The 23,691-nt window shown below is 41.7% G+C and overlaps 1 protein-coding gene across 3 annotated transcripts; it reads left to right on the top strand.

The window, feature by feature from the left end:
• Positions 1 to 1,574: 1,574 nt before the first annotated feature.
• Positions 1,575 to 21,716, top strand: SKA1 (spindle and kinetochore associated complex subunit 1). 3 transcript variants are annotated; one of them, XM_089513469.1, is made up of 7 exons: positions 1,578 to 2,019; positions 2,867 to 2,968; positions 4,349 to 4,473; positions 8,785 to 8,876; positions 11,484 to 11,621; positions 18,594 to 18,763; positions 21,259 to 21,716. In XM_089513469.1, the coding sequence occupies exons 1-7, from the start codon at positions 1,959 to 1,961 to the stop codon at positions 21,405 to 21,407; spliced, it is 837 nt and encodes a 278-aa protein (XP_089369595.1). In that variant the 5' UTR covers positions 1,578 to 1,958; the 3' UTR covers positions 21,408 to 21,716. The 3 variants fall into 3 exon arrangements, with proteins under 3 accessions (XP_089369612.1, XP_089369595.1, XP_089369606.1); XM_089513480.1 differs by having other exon boundaries at positions 1,579 to 2,019; positions 2,870 to 2,968; XM_089513486.1 differs by lacking the exon at positions 11,484 to 11,621 and having other exon boundaries at positions 1,575 to 2,019.
• The last annotated feature ends 1,975 nt before the right edge of the window (positions 21,717 to 23,691 follow it).

Here is a 23,691-nt window from a genome sequence, read left to right as displayed (position 1 = left end):
TTATTTCCTTAATTTTTATTATTGCTTGTTTTTATTTTATTTCATTAATTTTTATTATTGCTTGTTTTTTATTTTATTACATTAATTTTTATTATTAAATATATACACCCCTGCCTTGTTTTTTTAAACTATTTTTTATTATTAAATATATGCAAGTGCATTTTCTGTGTATTTATGGCTATTTGAATGCTAACAAGTCTGCCTTTCTTGGCCAATTATAGTGGTGATGATGATGATGATGATGATGATGGTGATATTGATATCAACAAGCCTCTGAGGCATGGCCAATGTAACTTGCTGTGATTTTTACAAACTCATGCGCAGTGAAGAAAAACCACAGTCCCTTGCCCAAGTACACACTTCTGAGAAGTAAAGTTGAACCCGAGGGCAGGTACATTTCTGCCATCTGTCTAGGAATAATGCCAAAATGTCTTCCATTTTGATCATGCCTAAAAAACATGCATTTATATTAAGATTTTTTTTTAAAAACCTCAATTTTTTCGCATGTCCTCCATTTTTTAAAAAATGTGTCCTACATTTGAAAATGTTGCCCTACATCTGTCCTACATTTGTCCCGGTTTGGAGGTCCTGACTTATGGCAACCCTATGGAATGCTGGGATGTGTAGTTTTACAAGGCCTTTAGCCTTTTCTGCCAAAGAGTGCTGATGCCTCACAAAACTACAAATCCCAGGGTTTTGTACATGGAGCTTTAAATGATTTTAATTGTTTTTAAATTCTCACTGGAGTTTATCCCGTGAATTATATCCTGGGGGAAAATTGTGTGATTACGCGTAACGGTTTCACACAACGTCACACAAAACCCGCCATTAAAGTGGTTACAAAGAAGCATTGAGGCGCATCTTTTTATTTTTGGGATGCCAGCGACAATGCATTTCCGACATCATTTTATTTGCACAATTGCGTGTGACAATCATTTGCGCAACTACTTGCCGTCTTCGCTTTGTTTAAATGCGCTTTAATCTCTCTTTAATGGCGAAGTCAGCCCCAGTGTGTGATAAACACCGTGAAGTAAAATGTTTGTTTCTCTCTCTTGGGAGCCGCCAAACGGGTCCCTTTTGGGGAGAAAGGCGGCATTAAAAATAATGAAATACATATAACAACAACAACAACAACAATAAGTAAATAAATCACAAGTAATTATGATGTGAAAGACATTAATACACTTTCTTCCTCATTGAACCGTTAACTTCAGCTCTTGTTCAGCATAGAGTTAAGGGCGTGTGTTTGTGTTTGTGTTTGTGTGTAAATTAGTATTTCTGGTCCAAAACACACTGCAGGAATAACCCACTTTGAGACCTCTTTAAAATGCTATGGCTCAGTGGTATGGAATCCTGGGATTTGTAGTTTATTCTGGCACCAAAGCTCTCTCCTTCTCTGACAGAGAAGGCGAAATGTCTCACAAAACTACAGTTCCCAGAATTCCTTAGCATTGAGCCAGGGGCAGTTAAAGTGGGTTGTTTCTGCAGTGTCCCTTTGGACCTCTGTCATCAATGTAACGTTGCTCTACATGTTTCCTAGCTCTAGCGGCGAAAAGAGCGAACTCACATTACTCTCGCACTGGAACTGCGCATCACTCTCTGCATTCTTCCTAACTCTAGAGGCGAAAGCAGCGTCTTCCCATCGTTCTCGCACGACGACGACGACGGCGACTTCTGTTTATGGAACTGCGCGTCACTCTATTTTTTTTCTTATCTCTAGGGGCGAAAAAGAGCGGCCGCTGAGATTTCTTCAACGACGAGACTTACTTTTTTTCTACCACTTTGCGTCACTCTACCCTTTTTCCTAGCTCTAGGGGCGAAAAGAACAGCCGCCGGGTGTTCTCGCGCGCCGGGGCCTCCTGCCGGCGAGAGTTGCTTCTGTTCTCGCGAGAGTTGTCCCTTTGGGCGGTTGATTTGAATCTATATTATGGTTGCTGCTGCCTCTGCTCTGCTGCTGCATGAATTGGGATTTGGAAGAAGGGAAGATGGAGGGAAGGGCGCAGTCTGATGGCACTGAGGGTGAGGATGGGCAGATGTGCCCCCTTTCTCTCCCCTTTCTCTCCGGAAACAATCCTGATTTTCTTATTTATTAATTATTAATTATTATTATTATTTGTCTTCTCATTCCTAAGGGTGCATCCACACTGCACCATTAAAGCAGTTTGGTACCACTTTCTCTTTCTCTCTCCAAAAATAATCTTCTTTGTTATTATCATTATTATCATTATCATGTTATTCCTAAGGGTGTGTTCACATTGCACAATTAAAGCAGTTTAATATCACTTCAACTACCATGACTCTTTCTCTCTCTCTCAAAATAATCCTGTCCTTGTTCTTTTTACTGTACTCATAAAAACATTCCATACAAAAGTACATAGAAAACATACATATACGTGACCTAAAACATTTTCACGTCACACATTGCTGCTAACAATCCCGTTGCTCTGTTATTCCTAATCACGACGTTTCCTTCTCTTTCGTGCCATCCGAACCCATTTGCCTGCTTCCCTTGCAACTTCTAGCACCAGTTCCCTTCCTTCTCCCTCTTTATCCTTATTACAGTAAAGCAGTGGGCTCCAGGCGACTCCATCGGATGCAGTTGGGCTTTTTAGCCCCCGGAAGTGAAAAACGGGGGGGTTCTTCATACTTTGATAAATGGCAAACATGTCAGGGACACTTCAGAAATAATTTTCTGCCGCAATTGTTGTGTATGGGGAGCCTGCCTAGGCCTAATACATAGTGGGTCTAAATACCCCCCCCCCCAGCTAAAAAAAAGTGAAATATTGTCAAATCACTACCAAATCAAAATAACAGTTAATTTATGCTGACTTTTGCATTTTAATGCATGCTACTTCTTTTTTTAAAGCAGAGAAATCCAATATGGCCTCTCCGGATTTAAATGGTTTGTGCACTCACCTGAACACCAAGATTTCAAATATTAAGAAGTCACTTCAGCTGAGAAAGATAGGTAAGATGCTTAAAGTTTACAGAGTACGTACATGCGTTAATTTCATATAATATATACATTACAGTCAGCCCTCCACATTTGTGGCTTTGACTTTTGCTGCTTTGATTATCAACGGATTTGATTACTGTGTTCTCTCTAGGAATCTCTAGGTCCTCCAGCAGCTTGACTCTGTGGTCAGTGTCCACCAAAATTCACACTGGAGGACCTAGAGATTCCCAGAGAGAACATTTTTTGAGGCATTTGTAGGTCTTCTGGTGCAATTCTGCAGTCGGCTTCCAGCAGATGTTGACCACAGACGTCCGTTGGAGGACCTAGGGATTCCTAGAGAGGTGTTCTCTCAGTTTAAAAACACCCATTGTTTTGTTATTTGTGGTTTTTCCACTTTGGTGGTGGTCCTGTGCCTGTAACCCCAGCGAATGTGGAGAGAATACTGTATATATGTTGAAGTAATTCACATGGGTAGTTCTTCCATTGATGCAGATGCTACCAATTCTGTACATAGCTGTTAAGGCTAATTCATCATCCAGTGGCTGTCCTTCTGGTGACAAGCTTCTCTGTACTTAGCTAGGCTGGTCCTCTGATAACATGAGATCTACCCCAGGCTGATACTCAAAGATTTACATGTGTGTATGTGTGCCTTCAAATCCCCTGGTGATTTATGGCCACCTCCTTAATGTCATGGGGTATTCTTGGATAAGGAATACTCAGAGGTAGCTTTGCCATTTCCTTCCTCTGAAATATAACCTGCAGCATTTGGTATTCATTGGTGGTCTCCCATCCAGGTACTACCCAGGGCTGACCCTGCTTAGATTCCATGATCAAATGGGATCTGGTGCCTTTAGGGTATTTAGGCTATACATACTCAAAGATTTACCAGCCTATTAAGGATGTACCAGGGCTTATGCTCTAATTGGCATTGCTTTTGAAGACTCACGGTCAGCTCTTACCCCAGACCACTACAATGAGGTGGCACAGTAGGATTTCTTATACAGATAATATAAGCGATATTATTTGTACGTTGCCCCAGGCAGCCTTTTGGGACCATAAGACACGGTTACAATATATTAAGCAGTTCAAGCAGACAGGCTATATCATTGACGTCAAAAAGCGGTTTCTGGGAGAGTTAGGCCAAAGGGTAAAGTGCGGTTGGGCTATGACTTGGTTAGTCTGAAAATTAATCTGACCACATAGTAGTTCATATGGTGTGGGATTTCATATGACGTCAGACATTGGAAAGCAGGAATGCAGGAAATTTTTGATCATAATGGTAATGTATGTATGTAATATTCAGTAGCATGCATTGAATATACAGTACTCAAGTTCTGGTGAGACAAGCTTTTCTTGCCTTCATATATATGACTTACCTCCTTTATTATTTAGGCCAAGAGCCATCTTTGAAGACAGTGCTTGGCAAGATAGTCCATGAGTTGCTCCTTGTAAACAAGCTCCTCAATCAACTGGAAATGGAAAGCCACCATCAGGAAAGGCAACAGAATCAACTCAAGGTAGTCAATATTGACAAATCTGCTCTTGCTTTTAAGGGAGGACTAGATAGTGTACATTCAAGCTGTTTCCATGCTTGTATAAATTACTATGGCTGCATCCACACTGTAGAAATAATCCAGGTTGACACCACTTTAACAGCCATGGCGTAGTGCTATGGAACTCTTGGAAATATAGTTTTCTGTGATATTTAGCTTTCACTTTCAGAGAGCTCTGATGCTATAACTCGCCCAGGAACAACACACCCTCCCAAGGAAGAGCTTGGGGGATGGAGGGTGCACGCCGGATGCTGGGGGGAGACTTTAACCCCCCCCCACTCTCCCAGGAACAACATGCCCCCCCCCAGGAAGAGCAGGGGAGGCAGAGGCTGCACGCTGGACAAGACATTGGGATCTTCCCCCACCTGCCTAGGAACAACATGCGCTGCTATAACACAGGTTCCAGCTCTGGACAGCGGCTTGGACCTCCTTCCTACTTGCCTTTATAACATCGGTATATAAAATGTATTTTGTATATTATTGATTTTTGTTGTGATTTTGTAAAATTGTTTTAATGATTTAACAATTTATTGTAATTGAGTGTTATTATTATGCAATGCTGGGAGGATGTAAGAGGACAGTATTATGTTGTTATTGTTTGTAGTATGTATTTTTATTTTGTGTTGTGATTCTGCCTCAATCCGTAGGGAGAGGCAGGAAATATAAATAAATCTTATTATTATTACTATTATTATTATTACAACAAACTACAGTTCCAGAATTCCATAGCATTGAGCCATGGCAGTTAAAGTGGTGTCAACCTGGATTATTTCTGAGATGCAGAAGCAACCTATGTTTGCATAAACAACTTGTGGCGGCTCACTGAATTTTGAGAGGGGACAAATAAGGTGATGTGCGAGGAAGAACACATGAAGACTGAATCAGTAGGTCTGATGAGAACATCACAGGACTTTGTGGGAACCAGCGGGGTGACCTCCTTAAACAGAGAAATCTTTTAGGAAAAAAGGTTTTTGAGGCTTTTGTTCCGCAATATTTTTTTCCACCCATGAGTTTCTTAAAAATAAAAGCGCTTTTCTAGTCTGATAAAGCTGCCAAATGAAATTTTCCCTTTCTCCATCACAGTATTACACTTAAAATCAAATTTGGGACAGGCCCCAAATGCCCTTTCTAAATAGAATAAAGCAATGTGGTTTTATGTATGCTAATTAAACATCTGTGTGGGGCGAGGAAGAGGTAAGTAAATCATCAGCGTGAAGGCTGGAAGAGAGAATATGAAGATATATATTTAATTTTTATAGTTTTGTTATAGTTATGTGCCTTTTAGTAATTTCTGACTTATGGCGACCATAAGCCGACCCTATCATGGGGTCTTCTTGGCAAGTTTTTTCAGCAGGGGTTTGCCATTGCCATTCTCTAAGGCTGAGAGAGTGTGACTTGCCCAAGGCCACCCAATGGGTTTCCATGGCCAAGCAGGAATTGAACCCTGGTCTCCAGAGTCATAGTCCAACCCTCAGACCATGAACAGTTCTTCTCAAATCCCTTTCAGGTTTCTGTAATGGCACACTGAATACCATGTGTATAAATCTTGCACAATTGTTGAGATAAACTCCAAATAACAACTTTCCAAAGAGTTAATTGCACAAATTTCAAGCACAGTTACATTAAATATGAGCGTTTACCTTCACTTTGAATGTTTTGGTTTTTTAGAGAACATATTATTGAATTAAGCAGCTAAGGAATTGGAGGTCTGTTCTAGAAATGCTCACCTTTTGAATCATCCAGAATACCTATTTTGTATTATAATGCTGTGTTGTTGTATTGTACTATATTGTTTGGAAAAGAGAATATATTATCTATTGCTTGTCATATAAGGACCCAAGGTTCCTTATGAAACTGTTTAGAAGTTGTTCATTTGCTTCTGATAGAATGAGCTCCTGCTGGAATTATTTGCAGATTTATTTTGATAAATATTATAAATAAGATGGCTCTGTACATAATAAAACTTAGCTGAGAAAATGTCTCCGTCTTCAAAGAAAGATGTGTTCAGTATATTTTTAAGAGATCATGGGGAAGACTCATTGTGTTAGGAATGATGCTAATATTTAAGATGTATGATCTAAAATGTTCCACACACCCTGTGTTTAATGGAACAAACCTCATTTAATAATAATAATAATAATAATAAATGCTTTATTTATATACCGCCCTTCTTCCAATCAGGGCGGTGTACAACACAATATCAAACACAATATACAAAGACAATAAAAGCGCATTAAAATATACATTAAAATCACCTATTAGCCAGTACATCATTGGCCATCGGGGGGGGACTAACTAGAACTTGTATCGGGGAATGCTCGCTTAAACAGGAAGGTTTTCAAATCCTTCCTGAACAGGGCTAGGGAGGTAGCCGAGCGGAGCTCTATGGGCAGCGTGTTCCAGAGGGTCAGGGCCAAGATGGTGAATGTCCTCCTTGCTGTGGAGGCTAATCTTGCCCCAGGTACCCTCAGTAGCTGCTGCCCAGATGTTCTGAGTGTGCGGGGCGGATTGTATGGGGAGAGGCGGTCCTCAAGGTATCCTGGGCCCAAGCCATGTAGGGCTTTATAGGTTATAACCAACACCTTGTATTGCGCCCGGCAGCGAATGGGCAGCCAGTGCAGATCTTTAAGTACAGGTGTTATATGACTGGCTCTGGATGTACCAGTAACCAGTCTGGCTGCCATATTCTGTACCAATTGTAGCTTCCGGGTATGGTACAAGGGTTGCCCCATGTAGAGCGCGTTGCAGAAATCCAATCGAGAGGTTACCAGAGCATGTACCACCGTTTCAAGGTCCCCCCGCTGTATAATTTGGATTATACAGCGGACGCTCCATAGTCTCTGGGGTTAGGAGCACAAGACCCCTGTGAAAGTGGAAGAACTACAAATAAAAAACTCACTGCTTTTTTAACATAAGAAAACACCTCTCTAGGAATCTTTAGGACCTCCAACACAATTCCATACTGCTTATCTGTCCTCATGTGCCCCCCAATACTATAAACTCAAGAAGTTCTGTATTTTCCCAGACTATTTTGTTAGTTTAACATTTGCAAACTTACAGAAAGCTTTTACCGAATTATGATTAAATATGATGGATACAGCATACAGAGACGGAAGATATAGAGGTATTCCAACAAAAGAATGTACTTGTGTATATGGCTGTCAAGAGGTAGAGGACCTTGTTCATTACATGTTATTTTGTCCTCTCTACCAAGAACCAAGAGAAAGGTTCATTACACCTATAATAGAAACCAGTCCCAGTCAAAACCCACAGGATATGATTTTTCATCTACTGGACCTGAATAAATATGTAACCTAGAAAGTAGCTTTGTTTGCCTTAGCAGCTAAAAAAATCAGGAACAAGTATATAACAGGGATAGCCATAAACTGTAAAGGTGATGACTATATTTGACAAAATTTTTAACCTATAATGACAACTGTTGTTCGTTTGTTTAGAAATTCTGTACCAGATACGAGACGCTCGCATTTTAGATATAATTTATATGCATTTTTACCTTGTTATGTTGTTATGTGTATTGTGTTGTTGTGCTGTGCAATGACCTTTGGTCAAAAGCAATAAAATTTGAATTTGAATTTGACAATTCCATGGTCAACATCCGCCATAAGTTGACCATATAATGACACTGGAGCCTACAAATGTCTAGAAAAATGTTTTCTCCAGGAATCTGTATATCCTCAAGCATGACTCTATGGTCAACTTCTGGCAGAGTCAAGCTGGAGGACCTAGAGGTTCCTAGAGTGAACGTACTAATCAAATCTGAGAATAATCAAATATGTGCAAGTCAAAGCTGGAAACGTTGAGGGCTGACTGTATTTATCTGTGTGATGTTTCATTTTTGAATTCTTGTGATGACCTTTGGTGTCATCAAATTACTGGCCGAGATCTTGAATTCTTATGGGATGCGCTTGCTGACAACAGCAAGCTTATTTTGTTGATTGCTTCCAAACTATCCCTAAATTCAGGGAGTTTGTGTAGCTGGGGTGACAGACACCCTGGTTTGTTTTTTGCTGAATGCTAGGTCTATAGGTGGGGAATGGAACAAAAAGCTCTAAAAATTGACTTGTCTAGGAAGACATTTCTGTGTTTCACCCAGTGGATTCTCGGGTAATGTAGAGTTGTACTGTAATGTATTTCATTGTTAATGAAGGACAGGGTTGTCTTGTTATAGATGCAAAACATTGGTTCACTCAACACTATGTTTAACACGCTCTCGACCCACACACCCAAGAAAATGTTGTTATTTTTTAATTGCAGGAATTGCAGGAATCTTTGGACAGGGACTATCTTGAAGTTCAACATCTTAGAGATAATATGCCAATTCACCTGCCCAAAGCAGTCCAAAACAGGTATGCTTCCAGCCATCAAGGAAAAGGATCATAACGTTTTAAGCCAGGGCCAATCAACTTGGTGCCAAGTTAGACTAATACTCCCATAATCCCTCACCATGGGTGACTAGTTGGGTCTGATGAAAATTGTAGCCCAAATATCTGGACGGCATCACATTTCCTACCGCTTCTTAAAGCAGAGAAATCAAGGCTTTAAGATTCAGCAGTGTGCTCTTCTTTCCCATACAAAGAACCATCATAAAAATGAGATGTAATTCTACTGTTATTTTTCAAATTGTAACATTCAAAAATCATCCTATTTTGTATGATCAAGCTAGGCACCAGAACATGATTGTCTCCATGACAACTGTTCAAAAAGAACTCTAATCAAGACAGGTTTTTGTGAGAGCTGATTGCATGTTTATCTCTCTTGTACAACTTATGCCAAAAAGAGGGCAGGGGAGTTACCAGTTTTTGTGTGTTTTTCCATTCTTTTAAGAAATGCAAAACAAAATGGAAAAACTTCTGATGATGGTAGTAGTCTCTGGTGCACTGGAACTCCTGATGTGACATATTTGCAAGTTTTTGGCCTTACTTACTTTTTAAAAAAATCTGAATTTTTAAACCATGGTTAAGTACTACTGCAAATCAAAGTTACGCATGATATCTGAACTAACCATGATCAATCAGGAGGAATCATAAACTAGAAGCAGCAGATATACTGGGACTCAGTCTGAGGTTTTCACATCCAACTCTGGTAAAACAATTTGAAATTGGCTCTCATTGGCACATTTTAACTTTTATAGCATCTGAATTTGTCTCCAGATGTGTCTGTACAGAGGCTTCTCAAAGGACGTGCTGCATTCCAACGGTCTTGAAGCCTCACACAGGACAAATATGGACTGAATCTTAAAGGAGCTGTCTTTGTTTCCAAGAATTGGGGAGGGGTTTTGTGTTTACTTCTTTGTCTCGCTTTTGTGACTAAAATGACTCGTGACCAGCCACAGGTTTGGCTTTAATTGGCATCAAACCTCTCTCTACCACCATCTTAAGCTCAGCTTCAATATCTCAAAGAAAGGTGCCGCTCTGTGATCTTCCCACATCACATTTATTCCCCTAAAATGACTTTTAACATCCATGCCGACGAAGAAGCCTCTGTATTTTAAAAGCTTGCACAATGCTTTTTGCATTTCTTGGTGGGCCTGATAAAAGTATGGTTGTTTTTTCATGGTTAAGAAAGTTTCTCCTCACCTTTAATTGCCAGTGACAAGCAGGTGTCACTGTTGTCTGCTATACACAGCCACAGCTTAGTTCAGCCAAAGCTAAACTCTATGTTTGTTTGGGTTTCTAAATCAATGCTTTCAATTTTAAAACAATATCAAATGGAACAATTATTCATCAAGTGGGTAGAGACTGTGATGATACCATTCCCCAAACAAATTGAGTACAGTCAGCCCTCTGTATCCTTGGATTCTGCTCCATGGATTCAACTATTTATGCAGCCTGTGGATCTCATTTCTTTAACCTCTAAAATCCCACTCCCCAGGTCCCTAACCCCCCCTCTTTTTTTAACTGCAATTTTGAGGTGTTTTTGATCTGAAAAGTGGAGAAAGCCCTCAAAATGTGCAAAAACATTCTAGCCTCCACATAGGAAGCCCCTCCAAATATCTCCATTTTTGTTGGAGCCCTTCTCAGAATGGGCAACAAGAAGTGCTGCAAGTTCACTTCCAGCCACCATGTTGGGACTGACTCTGAAAAAGATGTGAGAAAAATGAAAGATGGGAGTATGTGAGATGGGAGTGCTGTTGTGAGGGTGCACTCTGTTGGGGAGACTGGAGGAAAGGAATTGGTGGATACCAAAAATCATGGATGTTCAAGTCCCATTGTACACAATGGTCTAGTAAAATGGTAAACAAAATTGCAAAATCAAAGTTTGCTTTTTGGAATTTAAAAAAAAATTCAGGTTGTGGATGGTTGAATTTGTGGGTGCAGAATTCATGGATATGGAGGGGTGACTATACTGCTAATGTAATGAATCCTTGCTGTTCTGAGAGGTTTAAAGGAGTCTTTGGAAAAGATCTGGAGAGGTACAGGTGGAGTGCAGCCATGACAGTAAGCGGAAGTTCCATGGTGTGTGGAAGACTGTTCCTGAAATATTGAAAGTTGTCCTCTGGCATTTTAGCTAGGTTAGAGCCAACTGTGGTTCAGTTGACATTTTATTTTGTATTCTTCCTTCCCCTTGAAAAATTCCTGCAAAATTCTATAGAAAATCAAAGGTAAAGTCATCCATACATTTGCTGTAATTGCAGTTGCACTGAAGTGTGTGTTGTGTCCCTTCAGGTCATTTCTGACTTATGGTGACCCTATCATGGGGTTTTCCTGGCAAGATTTGCCATTGCCTTCCCTTGAGGCTGAGAACATGTGACTTGTCCAAAGGCACCCGGTAGGTTTCTATGGCCGAGCTGGGAATTGAATCCTGGTCTCCAGAGTCGTAGTGCAGCACTCAAGCTACTATGCAGCACATAGACTAATATACCTGAAGTGGCAAAGAGAATAGACTTGAGAAGTGTGTTTGTGGTTACCTCTGTGACAAGTTTTCCATCACATTCTTTCTGCTTGTATTTGCAGTGAAATGGGCTTCACTTTGAAGAATGAGGAACAACGCAAAGATGCTGAGGTTGCCCATGCAAAGAAGCCAGCAAAGAAGGCCAAATGTATCAAGGAAGTAACTTATATAACAGCAGAGGAATTTGAAAGGATTCCTGCGTAAGTAAGCAATTATTCCTAAGAGGAATGGTTAAATCACATTTTAGTACTTGTTAAGGCAGAGTAGGGAATGTTGTCAGCCCAGGGATGAAATTTTAATTCAGCATGGATCTTGGAAGCTGTATCCCAGTGGACACTTATATGGGCAAAAATAGAAGGCAGGGTTCAGTTCTGTGCACTTCTTCTCAGAGGTAAACCCTAGTATAACAGCTTTGAGGCATGAAAATACAGCTTAACTCTGCATTTCTCCTGATAAGGAATTCCAGTGTAACATCTTTTTAAAAACAGGAAATTCAAATATCTTTAAATTTTATCTCTGATTATCGGTCAGATCTAACAGCAGTTTCCCTGTACTTGGCTGAAGAATAATGTTCTTCTTCAGTTTCAGCCATGGAAACCCCAGCTCTTATCTATAATTAGTGATTAGAGATAAGTAAAATGTTGGAGGGGAAAGGGTTTGGAGCATGTGGAAGAAGCCTACGGGTTCAGATCAGAAATTTTCAACTCCTTTTACTGGAGCTTCACTAGCCAAAAAGTTGACTGGTTATTTCTGTTTAATGACTGGACTTATTGCATTGCTGTCTTTCTAGACAATAGGCTCTCTTCCTTCCCAGACTTCCCTTCATCTGCAGTCCAACAATGTCAAGATGGCCATGGATGTTGGGAATCATTACTATATGCTGGGGTGGGCAACTGTAAAGGGGACAGGCCATTTGTTTCTTCTTGTGCCTGTCTAGCAGGCCGCACTGGCATATTTCAACATGCCTGAAGTTATGCAAGATCTCTTCTGGGTGTCATCTTAGCCAATTTTCAGACATTCTTTTTCATTTTTGCTTGTTTTGGGTAGGGTTGGGAGCTTTTGGAGGGTTAGAGGAAGATAACCACTACATTTTCAGGTGGTTTGGGGGGGGGGGGAATGCCCAAAATCAGCATGAAAAAAAAAATAATTTGGGGGAGGTTCTGGGAGCTTTGGGCTTTTTGAGGGGTTCAGGGTCTGCACTTAGAGGCTTCAAGGCTGTCAATCATTGCTATATGCCAATATATAATGGGCCCTTAGTATCCACTGGGGTTTGGTTCCATGACACACGCACATGGGCACACACACACAGAGACACACACACGTGGATACCAAAATCTATGGATGCTCAAGTCCCACTCTTGGGAGTTATGTTACCATAACTGAGCCCTGCCTTCTTGAACCAAGGAGCTATGTGTGGATTTTCCCCCCAGCACAGCTTGTTCATGTCAAACCTACTTTTTAAAACATGGAAAAATCTGAAACATATGTTTGCATGTGCTTGGAGATGCCATGCTTGGTAGAGGTGAAATGGTATATGTTACTTTCCCTCTTGCCTCTCTTATGTCTGTACCAACCTGGAATCCTCCTGACAATTGGACTACCATATCCATCATCTTCAGCAGCACACATATATTGCTTGTGGATTATAGGGGTTGTAGTCCAGCCCTGGAATGTGGAAAGTTGCCCTGCAGGAATGTCCAACACAAAACCGCATTGTCTGTGTGTTTTTAACTAGTGCATGCACACACACGCACACATATTTCCCTATCCCTTTGGTGTTGGCTTTTTGTCCAGTAGCTTTCCAGCCTAATGAGAGTGAAAGCTCTTCTTTCACTAATCCAAACGGTCACTTCTCACAGATTGGGTCATAATTTATTCTGCACCATTGTCAATTTAATACCAAGCTGAATGAAAAGTTAATGCAGTTGAGATCTGGGGGGCTCTGCGTAATGAGAAAGTTGAAAGGCAACATCTGACTTGCAGGCCTGAAGCAATTAATGGTACAGAATTAATCACGGGTCTGATTTCAGAAGACGCTTCTTCCTCCTTCTCCCCACCTCCCTCTTTGTTTAGTCAGACTGATCCTTGTTTTGGCGCAGATACAAACTCGGGATCAGAATTTGGACATGCTACTTTTGTGGACTAGAACTCCCCTAATATGTTCATTTCTTCTGCTAGGATTGTGTGAGGGGTTGTTTGTTTTTGTTTGTTTTTTGTTTTGGTGTGTTTTGGCACTTTCTTGGCTCAGAATGAGGGTGGGCAAATTACATCTTAGCAGATGTTAGATTGCAGCTCCCAGCATTCCTTACCATTGTTTATGCTGGCTAGAGCTGGTGGGTGTTGGAGCCAAGAAACATCAGCTTTTTAAATTAATTTTTTATTAGTAAAAAGTAAAATTGCATTGTAAGGCATATTACATATAATGTTCCAACAGTACAGCACTAAGGAATAAGATTAAAAAGAGAAATCATTACTCAGAAATTTCAGTAAAAGCACACCAAATATTTGAATATAGCTCCTTTTGAAAATTGCAGTGATATATCACTCCTTCAAATGTCGCAAGTGTTGTTAAATCTTCTGTTCATTGGCTCACATAATGGAGAAGTGTTATATTTCCAGTACTAGAGTGTCAGGCTTTCAGCTGTCAAGAGGGCATGAAGAATCCATTTCTGCTGACCATGTGTTAGGTTCCAAAACATGGATAAATAATTTAAAAGAATATGTGCATTTCTAAATGCCAGAGAACTTTCTAGTACCAAATTTATTGATCATAGAATCATAGAGTTGGAAGAGACCACAAGGGCCATCCAGTCCAACCCCCTGCCATGCAGGAAAGACCAAGAGAGCTGGGGAAGAAGAACCGAAGACCCTAGAGGGAGTTCTTGTAACCCACTCAACACCCATCTGGGCTGAATGGGGGGAGCCATTTTAGCAGAGACAGAAGGGACCCCCCCCCCCTGCAGTCTCTGTCTCTCTCAGGGGGCCCAGCCTGGCATCCCTTTATCTACAGCCAAGCTTTCTCCCCCCACATTGAGGTCAGAGTCCAGGAGGAGGAGGAGGGCAAATGGCCCCAAAGGGGATGTTGAGACCCGCCAAAAAGTGCAGCTCAGCTGGGCTCTGGTGGGATCTGGCCAAAGATGCCTGGTAATTTCCCTGGCTTCTAATTGTGGCAGAAGAAGCCCCAAATGCCATTTATTTTACATGCACCACCTTCTCAGCAGGGAGTTTTTCCCGAGCCCCCTTGTTTCCTCTTTAAAACAACAGGTGAGTTTTTTCAGGCAAGATGCACCTCAGACACTGTCTGCCAAAAGCTTGCCCTCACAACAATATTACTTCCTTCCAAAATAAGGCAAGTATGGGGTATTTTCAAAACAGATGGGTTAAAGAAGCATTAACAGTATTACACTTCCAAAAATTAGCCAATTTAGATAAGTCTTTATTAAAAAGACATTGTGATGACCATTCTTGGGTTTAAAAATGGTTCCAGCTACCAATAACAGCAGTATGTTCCAGGGCTAGCCTGGAAGAAGAACTCCCTCCATAACTGTCATCTTCCGGCCTATGAGGGAGTTGAACAGGCAGGCCCAGCTCCACCAGGGCTAGCCTGAAGAAAGAGGCTCCTCCCTCCATAACTGCCATCCTCCGGCCTATGAGGGAATTGGCCAGGCAGGTCCAGCTCCACCAGGGCTAGCCTGGAAGAAGAGACTCCTCCCTCCATAACTGTCATCCTCCGGCCTATGCGGGAGTTGGCCAGGCAGGCCCAGCTCCACCAGGGCTAGCCTGAAGAAGAAGAGCCCTCCCTCCCGTCCATCTGCCTTGGTCCAGGCCTCAGAGGGAGAGAAGAATGCTAGACTTGATCCCCACCATTCCCTTCTCCTTTTGTGTTGTGTCCTTTTAGATTGTAAGCCTGAGGGCAGGGAACTGTCTATTATTCCCTCTGTTGTAAGCCACCTGGATTCCCAGTGATTGGGCGGCATATAAAGAAATCCTATTATTATTATTATTATTATTATTATTATGATGTATCTATATCAGAAAATTCTGAAGCTTTTATAACAAACTATCACATTATAGTATGTATACTATCTGAAATTTTCACATTTGTGAGCGTTTTCTAATGCATTTGAACCTGTGAAACACACAAGAGAAGCTTGTGGTTATATATTTGTGAATAATGTATGCATTTTAATTGTAATAGTAATAACACTATTATATTAAATAAGAACTGTACACAGTGTTATCATGTATGATGATATTGTTTGTAATATACAGTATATACTCATGTATATACAGGGACATGGTGACTTAGTGGTTAAGATGCTGACTTTGACAGTTGCAAGACTGGCAGTTTGAGACCCAAGTACCATATGATGGAGTGAGCTCCTGTCACTACTCCCAGCTTCTGCCAACTTAGCAGTTTGAAAACATGTAAAGGTGCATGTAGATAAACAGGTACCACTTCGATGGGAAGGTAACCGCGTTCCACGCAGCCATGCTGGCCACATGACTATGGAGTCTTCTATGACAACACTGGCTCCTCAGCTTAGTAACGGAAATGAGCACCACCCCCTACAGTCAGACATGACTAGACAATCGTGTCAAAGGGGAAACTTTTACCTTTACTAATGTCTAGAAATTTTACTCAAAAGATTGATCCAAAAAACCTGGGTCGAGTGGTTGCCATTCAGTTGTTGTTGGAATCTTGCACAATCAGTGGTGAAGGATGATGAGTGCAACAGTCTGGAAGGCCACACATTGTCCACCCATGCTGCATTAGAAAGCATTGCTCCTTACTTCTAAGCCACAGGTGGGAAATCTATGTGCCCTCCATATGATGGTCACGTCAATATCTCATCACTCTTAACCACTCCATGGGGCTAATGGAAGTTGGAGCCTCCAAAATCTAGCAGCCTTATCCATGATGTAGCCACAAGGCAAATTCATTTGTATTTGGAGAAGTGAACAACCGAACTAAAGTATTTTGTGTTTTTCTATATAGGACAGAGATGTGAGGGCCTGAAAGAACTTTTTCTGTTCCGTCCTCCAGCGGCGCCTGGATGAGATTGTGGGGAAAACACTTTCATCTGTCTCCTACCACCAATTTTTTTGAGTTTTTATATTTGTAACTTGGTATTTCCATGAACCAGAGACAGAAGACTGGTTTTAGTATAATTTTCTGTCTGGCAAAGAGAGGAGAAGAAAGCAATGTACAGGGCTGTATCACATTCTTTTTCATTCTGGATGATGTACCTTTGAAAGCAAGATTATAAGAATAGGACTCTGTAAAACTCTTGATGTAGTTATTCAACAACGCTGTTTTTATTTTCTTTAGGATGCAGAGATCTTCCTGTTTCCAGCTAGCGTCAGCAGCTGAATACCCCCCCCCCCCACGCACACACACACACACACTCTGTTCTTGCTTTTTCATTTCTCTCATTTTCAGCTTTAGTTGCAGTGGGTTTTTTAATGTCTGTCTTTTGCCACAGGCATCTCTTGCTCTCTCTTGTTCTCATATATCAGTCCTATTCTTCTGCTCTTTCCTCCCTTGTGTGGGTGGATGGAGGTGTTCACATCTATTAAAACTGAGCAATCTTCGGTTCCAAGCAGTCAATCATTGTCCTTATACCTTACCAGTACTTGAAATATGAGGGTTTTTCCCCCTCTGGATTTGGTAGGCAATATTTCTCAAGCTATCCATCTGCAAATCACCTTGCCTGACAGCAGATTTCTCAGAGAAAAGCAGAGTTGGAAGGGGCCACAAGAGACATCTAATCCAACCCCCTGCCATGCAGGCATATACAGCTAAAGCATTCCTGAAAGATGTTCATCCAATCTCTGTTCTTCCAACGAAGGAGAATTCAACACTATCTGAGGCAATCTATCTCATTGTCAAACCTTACAGGAAAAAACTACTTCTTAGTATGTAGGTGAAGCCTCTTTTCTTATAATTTGAATCCATTGGTTTGTGTTCTAGTCTGTAGCAGCAGAAAGCAAGGTTGCTCTATCTATGTGACTTCCCTTCATATATTTAAAGATAACTATCATGTCATCTCTCAGTCTTCTCTTCAAGCTAAACGTCACCATTTCCCTCAGTCAATCCTTAAAAGGCTGGATTTCCAGATCTTTGATCATCTTGGCTGCTTTCTCTGAACATGTCAGCTTCTTTTGTGGTGGGATGGAGAGATGTGGAAGGAAGTAATCAGTAGATCTCTTATGCTCTAACAGACTTTGCACTACATTTGATTCTGGAGAGCTCATGTTAACCCTTGCACAGCAGGAGAGTCATCCCATGCTCTAGTTTCAAATTTTGTGCAGGGGCCATGCTAATCTTCATGCTAATGGTTTAACGTTCTGTGTAGGACAAGATATCTCTTTTCTTAGATTCTGTTAGGAACACCTCGATCACAGAAGAACTCTGGGAGGGAGGGCAAGCTCGAAAGAGCCTGAAACTTATGTATCACAGAAGACCATAACAATCTTGAGTACATAAGCTTGGATTCCTCTGCTCTGTGTGCACTATAGCAGCAGACTATAAGGCAGGAATGAGCAAACAAACCATGGTTGGCAGACTGCATATAGCCCACAGGGAGCTGTCTATACAAGGGATCTTGTACCACCTTTGAAACTAACTGACCGAACTGTCAGAAGATTATTGCACCCAGAAATCCCACCGGGATAGACACAGGATTGAAAAGTCAAAAGCAAGTGTTATTACATGCAGCCACGGCCAGGCAAGTGCAACCCAGATGCAGCCCAGACCCAAGCCGTGCTTATTCAGCAGCTTTTCAAAAACCGCTTTTGAAAAGCTGCTGGATACGCACGGTTGGGGTCTGGGCTGCATCTGGGTTGCACTCGCCTGGCCGTGGCTGCATGCAGTAACACCTGCAGTTGACTTTTTCAATTCTGTGTCTATCCCAGTGGAATTTCCAGGTGCAATTATCTCCTTTGTTTCTCAGTGCTGCAGGATTCCTTTACATTACTGCCACTAATGAAGCAGTCTTGGTTTTTTTTCTTTTTTCTAAAGCAAATGCTTGATGTGAACATTATACATAAATATATGAGGTTCTTTTGCTACATGTTTGCTCTGGACAATAGTGGTGTTGCAAGTTGTAGCATCATTCTGAATGTCTGGCTTCTCAGGTAACGGTAACCTGCTTGCTTTCTTTTTATAGGTACATGCGTGGCCGTCTCACCTATAACCAAGTGAATGCAGTCATTCAGGAAATTAACAAGGCAGTAGTGAGCAAGTATAAGATCATGCACCAGCCTACTAGAACTATGTCCAGTGCCATCAAGAATCTTTACTTCAGATTCCAGGAAGAAGAAACCAAAGATACAAAAGGTAACTTTTTCTTGTATTTCTATCAGCGTCTTCTCTGCTCTTCAGCTGATAGATGCTCACCAGGATGGATGCTTCTTGAGAGAGAATTCAATACACAACTTGGGCGGGATACAAACCGCCACTTTGCGGCGCTTCCCCGCCGCCGCCGTTTGCTCCGCGCGGGAGCTGCAGCAGCCAAACCGCTCGGCTCCTGCGCGGAGCAAAAAAGAAGCTCCATTTCGGAGCTTCTTCTTGCGGCGCACTGATGACGTTGCAAAGCGCCGCTGGCGCATTCGCGACGTCATAGGCGCCGCGACACGTCTGGACGCTATGCGTCCAGTACGTAAAGATGGCGGCGCCCATGTGGAAGGGGCGCCGCCATCTTGTACGTATAGGATATGTACTAGGGTTAGGGGGGTGCGGAAGCACCGCCCCTTCCTAACCCTAGTATGTATCCTATACGTACTATATGGCGGTTTGTATCCCGCCTTAGTTTCATTCTGAGGGAACCATGAAAGGCACAGCATGGAGACATCCAAGAGTCAGTGAAATTGCTTCATTCCCCTGGTAGTAAAAAACAAAAGTTGTCTCCAATTACTGTATCTTCCCTTCTTATGTTCTCAACTGATATGATATCAGCAGTTCAGTGTGTGAAATGGTATCAGAAGCTTATAACTAGCTTTTCTGAAAGTATTTCTGATTTCCTATTTGTTGTCAGCTGAAAAATGAGTGATGTTAGTCAATGCTGAGGTTAAGCATACAGAATTGACTTTCTGCTTGGTGCTTTGTCCATCCATTTTTTTCTTCTAGCTTTCTCCATCTACTTTCTCCTCTCTTGCTTTTCTTTCTTCTCAGCCCCAAAAGTCTCTGTGTAGTCTACACATGCAGTGGAATGAGATTGTACAGACCTAGCATGGAAATATGAATTGTACCACATTATATTGCAGGTGTATTTAAATAGAGTTCCCCACATTAGTGGGGGTTAGGGGCAGCCCCCCATGAAAATGGAAAAACCATGAATATAAATAAATATCATGACTGATATTTTTTTTACTGGAGAGAATACTTTTCTAAGAAACGTTAGGTCCTCCAGCACCTTCTATGGTCATGTTGCCAGGCTATTTATGATCTAGCAGCCTCCCAAACATGCTGTTTGCTGAGTATTTTAGGTATAAGCACTCAGTGTCTCCACCCTTGTCTGACAATGGTCTGCTGGGGCCAGTAATGACAGGTCTATGTCTCTGTCGGTATCTCTGTCCACAACAGAAGAAGGCTGTGGCTGCTGGACAGTCTCATCCTCTGTCTCAGGCACTAGTGTGTTCCCCTGATAACCTATCTCTCTTTCTAAGTACTCACTGTTCATGTCAGAGTCTTCAACAGGATTCTGGATGCAGGGCATGACAACTGGATTTAAGTCTCTGCTTAGTCATGAAGCTTCCTAGATGATCATAGAATAGAAGAATCATAGAATCGTAGAGTTGGAAGAGACCACAAGAGCCATCCAGTCCAACCCCCTGCCATGCAGGAAATCCAAATCAAAGCATCCCCGACAGATGGCCATCCAGCCTCTGCTTAAAGACCTCCAAAGAAGGAGACTCCACTACACTCCGAGGGAGTTTGTTCCACTGTCGAACAGCTCTCACTGTCAGAATGTTTTCTCCTAATGCTGAGGTGGAATCTCTTTTCCTGCAGCTTGGATCCATTGTTCCTGGTCCTGTTCTCTGGAGCAGCAGAAAACAAGCTTGTTCCCTCCTCAATGTGACACCCCTTCAAATATTTAAACAGGGCTATCATATCACCTCTTAATCTTCTTTTATCCAGGCTAAACATCCCCAGCTCCCTAAGTCATTCCTGATAGGGCATGGTTTCCAGACCCTTCACCATTTTAGTTGCCCTCCTTTGGAGACGCTCCAGTTTCTCAATATCCTTTTTGAATTGTGATGCGCAGAACTGGACACAATATTGCAGGTGGGGCCTGACCAAAGCAGAATAGAGTGGCACTATTACTTCTCTTGATCTAGACACTATACTTTTATTGATGCAGCCTAAAATTGCATTGGCCTTTTTAGCTGCCGCATCGCACTGTTCACTCATGTTCAACTTGTGGTCTACTTGGACTCCAAAATCCCTTTCACATGTAGTCTCATTCAGCCAGGTGTCCCCCATCCTATATCTGTGCATTTTATTTTTCTGCCCTAAGTGCAGTACCTTGCATTTCTCCATGTTCAATTTCATTTTGTTAGCTTTGGCCCAGCTTTCAAGTCTATTCAGGTCATTTTGAATTTTGATCCTGTCCTCCAGAGTATTAGCTATTCCTCCTAATTTGGTGTCATCTGCAAATTTGATCAGTATGCTCCCAATTCTTATCTTCAGCCACTTGTACTCTCAGTTTACACGAGTGTTGTGAGGATAAAATGGATAAGGGGGAACCAAGTATGTATAACACTGGACTCATCCATGAGCTCTTTTTAAGAAGTGTGAGATAAAAATAAAAATTTAAAATTGTGTGTTCCCAGGTGAATTCTTTATAGTGGAGACTGACATTGAAGAGTTCACACAAATGAAGGCAGACAAACGCTTCCACAGTATTCTTACCATCTTGCGACACTGCCAGAGAGTGCGAGAGATCCGTGGCTCACGCCTTGTTCGTTATGCCATCTGCTGAGATTTCATGGGAATTTGAGACTTTGGGATGGGTTATCCCCCAAAAATGGAAGAAACAGAATCTCCTAGGTGACCATGTTGCTGATTTAGAGTATTTGAGCAGAAATCTGAGCTTTGCATTTCTTTGCATCTCTTCTTTTCTATCATTCATTAATTATTGCTGTAGAAGGCAGCTTTCACTTGTATTGTTATACTACATTATTTATAATAGTATGGTAATTTACAAATTCAGCAAAGATGTACAACCTTTTGACCATTTCTCTGTTTTTGCATTTCTGTCCTTTGTTATAGAATGAAATGGAATGATTAAGATGCCAATAAAGTAGTCTGAATGTTGGTTAAGTCAGAATTCCTGTGAATTTCTATTATCTTCTAGATACTTCTAGTAGTGACCCCTCAATGGTTACATTCAAAAAACTGCAAAGCAACTGCTTCTGTTTGTGTGTTACTAAACACAAAATCAGTGTGAGTATGTACAGTATGGGTATCTGTTTATAGAAGGATCAGACAAGGATCCAAATGTTACCACCTGAAACAGTTTAGGACAGTGATGGTGAATCTATGGCACGCGTGCCAGAGGTGGCACTCAGAACCCTCTCTGTGGGCACATGTGCCATCATCCCAGCACAGAATTTGTCAGAGTTTGTTACTAGAAAGCCAGAGGGACATGGCACTTTGCAATAAATAAGTGGGTTGCAGTTTGGGCACTCAGCCTCGAAAAGGTTCACCATCACTGGTTTAGGAGGAAAATATTTTAACACAGTTGGTCAGTCTGGGAGAGATGATCACAGCACTTTTCAGAAGCCAACAAAACCTATAAATTATGGATAAACGGAAAGGTTAAGACCCTGCATCAAAGCCCGGATTTATTATCTGTAGTATTGGGGAGGCCATGGTGATGTTATTGCCACAAAATAATAATAATAATAATAATAATAATAATAATAATAATAATAATTTGTTTTATTTATATACCGCTATTCCAAAGATCATAGCGGTGAACAGCAAGTAAGCTAATTAGCAAGTAAGCTAATTTGCCCCCAACAGTCTGGGTACTCATTTTAGCGACCTCGGAAGGATGCAAGCCTGAGTCGAGCTTGGGCCCTTTTGCTGGTCTTGAACTCGCAACCTTGTGGTTTTGAGTGAATGGCTGCAGTGCAGGCATTTAACCACTGCACCACCAGGGCTCCATGGGGTACCTAAGCCTTTTTGGCTTGCTAGGAGTCTTGCTATTCTTGAATATAGGGCTCCTAAGCAGGTGCTGGATTGCATGTAAGACAAGAATGCAGACCTTCTCAGCACATGCAGTTTTCCAGTCTTGTAGATCACAGGTCCTTGGTCAGTCCTGAGACTTGAGGCCCAATATCTGGATGATCACAAGTTTCCTATCCTTGTTCCACAGCAATGGCTGACATGAGCTCCATGATCATGGTCACATCTGCCTTCCCCTCAGGTGGAATGGGAAGAGCAGATGTCCTGAATGACCCTGTAGTAGTTCAAAGAGGGATTGCCTCAACAATCCTGCCATGCTCACAGTTGCCTTCAAAAACAGCTAACAAAAACTTGCTGTCAAACTTTTCCTGGTTATTCTCTTCCCTCAGCACAGAGATGAGAGAGATTGGGGGAGGAATAGCTTTGGATGCAAATGCTGTTTACATGCAGCCCTCAAAAGTGTACATGGAGTTGCTCTCACTGTGTGTGTATGTGCACGCGCACCTTCAAATCACCTGCCAGCTTATGAACTTCATAGGGTTTCCTTACACAAGGAATCCTCAAAGGTGTTTGTGCCAGTTCCTCTCTCTGAAATAGAGTTTACAGCACTTGGTATTCATTGGTGGTCACCAATACAAGTCCTGACCAAGGCTGACCATACTTAGCTTCCAAGATCAGATGGGACCTTGTGCCTTCAGGGTTTTTAAATATTTGTATAATGTATGTATATATATTTTATATAACTAAATATGTGTGAAGCAGTAATTACATTGTTTTTTGTGAGTTTTTCAGGCTACGTGGCCATGTTCTAGAAGATTTTCTTCCTGACGTTTCGCCAGCATCTGTGGCTGGCCTCTTCAGAGAATGTAATTACATTTTTCTTCTTTGTGGTCTCTGCGAATCATACAAATGGGTTTCACTGCGCCTGCGCAGTGCTGTTCGGAAACTTCTGGAATCACTGGGCAAAGTTTACTTTGCAACATATAGAAACTTTTTGGCGGTAACTCCGCCCACCCCTTATAAGGCCCCTGCCTTCCCGCTCTTTTCCCCAGTTCCTTTTTTCCGCCGCGCTA

This window comes from Sceloporus occidentalis, unplaced genomic scaffold, assembly GCF_023333645.1.
Source record: "Sceloporus occidentalis isolate IW3139 unplaced genomic scaffold, rSceOcc1.0.p SCAF_1, whole genome shotgun sequence".
In the NCBI taxonomy this organism is placed as follows: Eukaryota; Metazoa; Chordata; class Lepidosauria; order Squamata; family Phrynosomatidae; genus Sceloporus; species Sceloporus occidentalis.
This window is presented reverse-complemented; position numbering and strand designations above follow the sequence as displayed.

Excerpts from the sequence above, each read along its gene's own strand:
- SKA1 (XM_089513469.1), top strand. The coding sequence starts at position 1,959 with ATGAATTGGGATTTGGAAGAAGGGAAGATGGAGGGAAGGGCGCAGTCT. Across the intron at positions 2,969-4,348 it reads ACTTCAGCTGAGAAAGATAG|GCCAAGAGCCATCTTTGAAG; the intron begins GTAAGATGCTTA and ends TTTATTATTTAG. Across the intron at positions 11,622-18,593 it reads GAATTTGAAAGGATTCCTGC|GTACATGCGTGGCCGTCTCA; the intron begins GTAAGTAAGCAA and ends TTCTTTTTATAG.